Raw genomic sequence first — 7,012 nt, 5'->3', positions numbered from 1 at the left:
TGGGGTGAGGGGTGTGGGGTTGGCAGGAGGAGGTGAGGGGCTGTGGGGGGTTGGGAGGAGATGGGGGCTGTTGGGGGAGGCTGTGAGGGGTTGGAGATGGGGGCTGTCCGGGTGCTGCCCCCTCACAGCTCGGAGCAGCGGTGGGGGGCTGTCAGGAGGAGGTGGAGGGCTGTGGGGGGGTTGGGAGGAGGTGGGGGGTTGGGGGCTGTCGGGGGCCACCCTCTCACCATTTGGAGCAGTGCTGGGGGGCTGTCAGGAGGAAGTGGGGGGCTGTTGGGGGGGCTGTGAGCGGTTGGGGGGCTGTCGGGAGAGACTGTGAGGGGTTGGGGGGCTGTCAGAGGGCTGTCAGGGGGCCACCCCCTCACAGCTCGGAGCACCGGTCTTGTCGGCTGTAGTGGTCGAACTGGCTTTTCCAGTGGCCCATGTACGCGCTCCAGCGGTGAAACTCCAGCCGCCACTGCCGCTCAGCCTCCTCGATGTTATCTGGGGGGGGAAGAGAGCCCAGGGGGGCGGTTAGCGTCCCTCAGAGCTGGGCCCAGAGCCCCCTGCCCCTCCCCCGAGCAGCCCCCCGCCCCCTTCCCCGAACAATTCCCCCAGGCCCGCTCACAAGCTGGTGGACCGAGAGCCACTCGGGGCCGGATCCAGGCTGGCGCTTGCTCCGCCCCCCAGCTGTGCCTTTACCACACCCCCTCCCCCAGCTCTGGCTGCCGTTGGGTTTTCTTGGCCGTCTGTCCAGCTGCCTCCGCCCCGCCGCTTGCCCGTGGGCTGCTGGGAACAAGGCCGAAATCCCATCTTGTTCGGCTGCCGTGACGCGGGGTCCCTGGGCTGTCGCTCCGGGATGGCGAGGGGCACGTCGGGGTCTTGGGAATGCCGCCACCCGCTCCGGCGTTCGAGTCAATTATTTCCGCGGCCCTGGGAAAACAGTCCCCGGAGATCTGCAGCCGGTCTCCGTCCGGGAGGGGTGTTGGGACTTACTGTCGAGTCCCCATCCTGGCCGGCCGGGAGGGGCGTTGGGACCTGCTGTCGAGTCCCCATCCTGGCCGGCCCTCCGCAAACAGCTGCAGAAACGTCCATGTTTCGTGCTTCTACCGCACCTTGCGCCTCCGGCCGGCCGAGCCACGTCTCTCGGACTCTGGCTTTGCCCACGGCGGCTGGAGTCTGTCCCTGAGCCAGCAAGTCCTTGCTCCTGGCCTGGGGGTGGGGTTGGCGGTCTCGTTTTCCGGAGGGGGCCAGTCGCTCCCGGTCCTGCTCGGTCGCTGTGGCTCGGGCTGAATCTCTCTTCAGTTGGGGGTCGCAGTGCAGTTTGGATCTGTTCACCCGACCCCCGGGGCCTTGAATTCTCTGCTCTGTCGTAACCCACCTGTCGGCCAGCCCCGGCCCCCTCTTGTGTGACCCCCGTGGCTGTCAGCAGTGACGCCGCAGGGCCCGCCCCGGCGTGGGTCGAGCGTGGCACTGGGGGTGCTGGGGAGCGACGCGGAATCTAACCGGGACCAAGCAGACGCTCTCGGAGGGGCCAGGTCGCGGAGACCCGGCATGTCCTGGACCGGCCGCGGGGCCCGAGGACGCGCCCCACACGTGACCCTCATCCAGTGCCACCCGGCCAGGTAGGGCTGAGTCGGGCTCACGTGAGGTGATTGACACCCAAGGGCTGAACAGGATAATGCAGGAGCCCGGACGCCTGGGTTCTCTCCCGAGCTCTGGGAGGGGAGTGGTGGCTGGTGAATTAGAGCAGGGGGGCTGGGAGCCAGGACGCCTGGGTTCTCTCCCCGGCTCTGGGAGGGGAGTGGGGGCTGGTGGTTAAAGCAGGGGGGGCTGGGAGCCAGGATGCCTGGGTTCTCTCCCCGGCTCTGGGAGGGGAGTGGGGGCTCGTGGGTTAGAGCAGGGGGGGCTGGGAGCCAGGACTCCTGGGTTCTCTCCCTGGCTCTGGGAGGGGAGTGGGGGCTGGTGGTTAAAGCAGGGGGGGCTGGGAGCCAGGATGCCTGGGTTCTCTCCCCGGCTCTGGGAGGGGAGTGGGGGCTGGTGGGTTAGATGGGGCAGTGCCCAGGTGTTAATGTGTGGGTGGGGGCTCCCACATGTGGGGTAGTGTCTGGGGGGGCACAGCCAAGCAGCCCCTCACCCTCATCTCACATCTGCAAAGCGCCGTCACCCTCAGGACCCAGCCCCCCCCCCCCAGAACCTCGTCCCTCTGCTGCCCTCCCCCACCGGAGCACTAAGCCCCCCTCTACTGTGGGGCAGGGCCCCTGTTTGCCCCCTACCTCCACCCCCTGAGTTCCCTCTGCCCCCCACCTCAGAGCCCCTCCCCCATACCTGATCACCCCCTTTATACTGACAGCCCCTCCTCCCACACCTCTCACCCCCCCCACTTCTCTGTGTCCCCTCTCCACCTCCCCACCTCACTGACCCTTCCCCCTACCTCAGTGCCCTCCCCGTCACAGGGGGCCCTCTCCACCCCCCATGTGCCCCATCTCTCCCCCTCGAACCCTCCAACTCACCCTGCCCCCTTCCCCACAGTCACTTTATTGGGGGGGCAGTGAATTGTCAAAGACACGAACACGACATGCAAAAGGAAACACTAAAAAATGTCTTTTATAAGCAGCCAGAAACCCCCCAGCCAGGGCTGCCGGCCGGGCTCAGGGGGATTGGGGGGTGACAGTCCCCCCCGCGGGGTGTCGGGGTGTCTGGGTCCCAGAGATCAGGAACACCAGCGTGAGCCCGGCTGGGACATGTACCCCGCGGTTCCCCTCTCCCTCACGCCAGCTGGCGTGCGTCAGACCCGTGTATGCCAATGCCCCCTGGCAGGGCTCAGAGCTGGCACAATACAGCAGCCCCCGCCTAGGGCCCTTGTGTGTCCGCGTGTGTGCACAGTGCTTGTAGTGTGTGTGTCGGTGTGCAGGAGCTTTGCTGCATCCAGGTGCAGTGTGGCTCCGTGCAGTGCGTGTGAAAAATGTGCAGTGTGCGCAGCGAGGGTGCAGTGTATCTGTGTGCAGTGAGTGGGCAGTGAAGGTGCAGTGTGTGTACGTGTGGGGTTTGCATGTGCAGTGAGTGTACCGTGTGTGTGCGCTCCTGCCTGTGTACATGCAGTGTAGCGCGTCTAGATGCAGTGCAGTGTGTGTGAAGTATATATGTGCAGTGTCCATACAGTGTGTCAGTGCGCAGTGTTCCTGCAATGCGTGAGCAGTGTCTGTGTGCAGCGTCCACCTGCAGTGTGTCCGGGGGCAGTGGTTGTGAATAGTGTGCAGTGTGCACAGTGCAGGTGTGGAGCGAGTGTGCAGTGCTTGAGCAGTGTGTGTGCAGTGTGTGTGTCTCAGTGTGCAGTGTGCACAGTGCAGGTGTCGAGCGAGTGTGCAGTGCATGAGCAGTGTGTGTGCAGTGTGTGTGTGTCAGTGTACAATGTGCACAGTGCAGGTGTGGAATGAGTGTGCAATGCATGAGCAGTGTGTGTGCAGTGTGTGTGTGTGTCAGTGTGCACAGTGCAGGTGTGGAGCGAGTGTGCAGTGCATGAGCAGTGCATGTGCAGTGTGTGTGTGTCAGTGTGCACAGTGCAGGTGTGGAGTGAGTGTGCAGTGCATGAGCAGTGTGTGTGCAGTGTGTGTGTGTCAGTGTGCAATGTGCACAGTGCAGGTGTGGAACGAGTGTGCAGTGCATGAGCAGTATGTGTGCAGTGTGTGTGTGTCAGTGTGCAGTACAAATAGGGGGTGTGCATGCAGCTCGTGCCACGTCTGTAGGTGTGCAGTGGTTGGGCACAGGGTGGGTGTGCCTGCGGAGCACGTGCGTTGTGTCTACGTGTGCACCGAGGTGCGGACGTGCGGTGCTTGTGCAGCAAGGCTCCGCCCTCTCCCTGCCGCCCCATCCCCATCCCCTGTTCCCCTGCCGGGGGGCCCAGCAGCAGTGTCGGAGCAGCAGAGCATTAAAATCCTGGCTAGGAAATGCCCCCGCTGCTCCTGGGGAGGGGCACTGTCCCCCCGGCAACAGCTGGGTGCCCCCTAGTGGCCCGTTCAGTGAGCTCTGGCTCGGTGCCATCTAGTGGTCAGAAGTTCCACAGGCCCACAACTGCCCCAGTCTGGGGCCGGCTCCGCCCCGAGCCGACCCCGTGACTGCCCCGCCCCACCCCCGCCCAGCTGTCCGATGCATGCAGGATCCACTCTCAGGGCCTGAGCCGCAGGGCGAGGAGGGGAAGGAGGGCGAGGAGGGGCAGTGGGGCTGGGGGGGGCCCGGGGCCCCGGTCGGTTGCAGCGCATGGCTCTACAGGGGAGAAAAAAAAAGAGGAGGGGGGGATTAAGCCGTGGCCCAGACCGTGGGGGGCAGGGATACCGGGCTGGCTGGGCCGTGATGGTGGGGGAGGGGGATATATTTAGTTTGTCCTGCCTCAGTTTCCCTCTGTGAGCTCCCCTCCCACTTCCCCCATCCAGTTACCCCTCCCCCTCCCCCCATGAGGCAAAGATCCCCCCCCATGATGCCCCACAGCCCCTTTCCTGATATAGGGTCCCCCCGTGCTCTCCTGCCCCCCCCCGGTATGGCAGGGTCCCCCCCCCCAGGCGTCTCACCAGTGATGTTGAGAAGCTTGGGCAGGAAGCGGTTCCAGAAGGCGCAGACCTGGGCCCGGAGCCCCTGCCCCACAGCCAGGGGGCGCGGGTTCAGCTGTACGTACTGCTGCTGCCGCGGGGTGTAGGGGGGCCAGCGCACCCCCCGCTCCGATACCTCATTGGGGTCCCTGCCCAGGAGGGAGAGAGGGGTCACGCCCTGCTAGCCAGGGTCCCCCAAACCCACCCGCCTGGCCCCCCAGTGTGGGGACCTCCCTCCACTGACTCACCCCTGTGCACCCCCAAACCCACCTGCCTGTCCCTCAGTGTGGGGACCCTCCCCAGAGACCCCCAAACCCACCCACCTACCCCCCAGTGTGGAGACCTCCCCTCCGGGGACCTCCCAAACCCACCCGCCTGGCCCCCCAGTGTGGGGACCCCCCTCCACTGACTCACCCCTGGGGACCCCCAAACCCACCCAACTACCTCCCAGTCTGGGGACCCCCCAGAGACCTCCAAGCCCACCCACCTGTCCCCCAATATGGGGACCCCCCTAACCCACCCACCTTCCCCCTCAGTGTGGGGACCCCCCCTCCAAGGACCAACCCCACCCACCTGCCCCCTTGAGTGTGGGGACCCCTCTCCACAGACCCCCACCCCACGGGCCTCCCCAGGCCCCCCCCAGCTTGAGGCCCTGCCCCCCGGATCTCCCCCCCCGGTACCCAGTGCGGGCGAAGTTAGCCCAGTAGCGCATCATGCGGCGGCTGAGCGCGGCCTCCTCGGCCGTGTAGTTGAGGCTGGGGTCGAGGGGCAGGCCGAAGACGAACTCGATCTCGTAGCCGTGGGGCACCCCCATCCAGGGGGGCCAGAGCATGTTGGAGGCGCGGTGGTCGAAGAAGTAGGTGTAGACCCGGGCGCCCCGCTCAGCCAGCCGCAGGGCGAAGTGGGTGACGGGGCAGATGACGTTGTGGTCCCCCACGATGTCGTCCATGGCCTCCCGGTTCTTCACTGGGTTGTCCTGGTCCAGCCAGTCGGTGTATTGCAGCACCACGGCTTCGGCCGCCAGCTCGTTGGCCTGGGGCACCCCCATGCGCACCCCGCCCAGGAAGTCCTCCCGGCTGATCAGGCTCTCGTTGTCCTTGCTGAAGCCGGGCGCCCCGTAGATCAGGAAGTAGGTGCCCTCGTCCCGCACCACCCCCACCAGCGCCTGGGTCTCCTTGAAGCCGCCGGCGCCCGGCGTGGCCTCGGGCACCTCGCCGGAGAAGTCCCCGTCGGACACCGGCACGAAGGAGAAGCGGAAGACGCTCTGGTGGGGCAGCACCTGCCACTCTTGGTCGATCAGCTCCTGTGGGGTCTTGTCCCGCAAGCAGGCCACCAGCTCCGAGTCGTTGCCCGGCGGGCAGCCCACCAGCTTGGCCAGCTGGACGGCCCGACGCCGGCCCTCGGCCGGGGGCACGGTGGCCCAGGGGGCGTTGGGCACCCCGCTCTGCAGGATGGCGCGGCGGAAGAGCGGGCGGCTGCCGGGCGAGAGCAGGTGCATGCCCACCGAGGCGGCCCCGGCGCTCTCCCCGAAGATGGTCACCGCCTTCGGGTTGCCCCCGAAGAAGTGGATGTTGCTCTGTACCCACTGCAGGGCCAGCCGCTGGTCCAGTAGCCCCACATTGCCCGGCGCCTCCTGGCTGCCCGAGAGGGCCAGGAAGCCGAAGGCCCCCACCCGGTAGTTCATGGAGACCACCACCACCTGCTCGGCGTAGGCCAGGTAGCGCCCGTCATAGACGTCCAGCGAGGCGGAGCCGCTGTAGAAGCCGCCGCCGTAGATCCAGACCAGCACGGTGGCGTTTTTGGGGCGCGGGGAGGGCACCCAGAGGTTGAGGTACAGGCAGTCCTCGCTCATCTCCTGGTTGGGGTTCCACATCTCCGTGCCGGGGAAGCCGGGGTAGAGGGTGTCGACGTACTGGTAGCAGGCGTGGCGGTAGGCGCCGGCGTCCAGCAGCCCGCTCCAGGCTCGCTTGGGCTCCGGCCGGCGGAACCGCAGCCTGCCCATGGGCGGCTCGGCGTACGGGATGCCCAGGAAGGCGGAGACCTGGCCCGAGAGGACGGGCACCCGCAGGCCCCGCACCCGCCCCGCCCGGGTGCTGGCCAGCAACTCGTCGGCCCGGGCGGAGAGGGCCAGGGCGGCGCAGAGCAGGAGAGCGGGGCCGGGCAGGGCTCCGGCCATGGCGTGTCTGCGGGGGGAGGGGAGAGACGGGGTTAGGGGGCAGCAGGAGACGTCCCCCACCCCCTAGCTCCCCAGCCAGCGACAGCCCCCCACCCCTGGGGCCGCGGCAGGATCCCATCCCCCAGCTGCCTGCCCTGATAAGGGAACCACAGGGGCCTATTCCCGCCCAGCAGCCCCAGACGTCTTATCAGCAGCATGCAGAGACTGGGGCACGGGAAAGGGAGTGGGGGCTGGTGGTTAGAGCAGGGGGGGCCAGGAGCCAGGACTCCTGGGT

At 67.0% G+C, this 7,012-nt stretch overlaps 1 protein-coding gene across 1 annotated transcript; it reads right to left on the bottom strand.

Annotated features, from left to right (window-relative positions):
- Positions 1 to 361: 361 nt before the first annotated feature.
- On the bottom strand, positions 362 to 6,738 carry ACHE (acetylcholinesterase (Yt blood group)). The gene is made up of 3 exons (XM_065416962.1): positions 5,243 to 6,738; positions 4,545 to 4,711; positions 362 to 483 (listed from the first exon to the last, which is right to left on the bottom strand). Exons 1-3 carry the CDS (start codon positions 6,736 to 6,738, stop codon positions 362 to 364), a joined length of 1,785 nt encoding a protein of 594 aa, XP_065273034.1.
- Positions 6,739 to 7,012: the final 274 nt, after the last annotated feature.

This window comes from Emys orbicularis, chromosome 15 (assembly GCF_028017835.1).
Source record: "Emys orbicularis isolate rEmyOrb1 chromosome 15, rEmyOrb1.hap1, whole genome shotgun sequence".
Taxonomy (NCBI): Eukaryota; Metazoa; Chordata; order Testudines; family Emydidae; genus Emys; species Emys orbicularis.
Note: the sequence above shows the minus strand (reverse complement) of the source record. Positions and strands in the feature narration are given on the sequence as shown.

What these genes read in the sequence shown, in the direction of transcription:
- ACHE (XM_065416962.1), bottom strand. Translation starts at nt 6,738, where the DNA reads ATGGCCGGAGCCCTGCCCGGCCCCGCTCTCCTGCTCTGCGCCGCCCTG. An exon ending in GCTAACTTCGCCCGCACTGG is followed by an intron (nt 4,712 to 5,242) that starts GTACCGGGGGGG and finishes CCTCCTGGGCAG; the next exon opens with GGACCCCAATGAGGTATCGG. An exon ending in CAAGCTTCTCAACATCACTG is followed by an intron (nt 484 to 4,544) that starts GTGAGACGCCTG and finishes TTCCCCCCCCAG; the next exon opens with ATAACATCGAGGAGGCTGAG.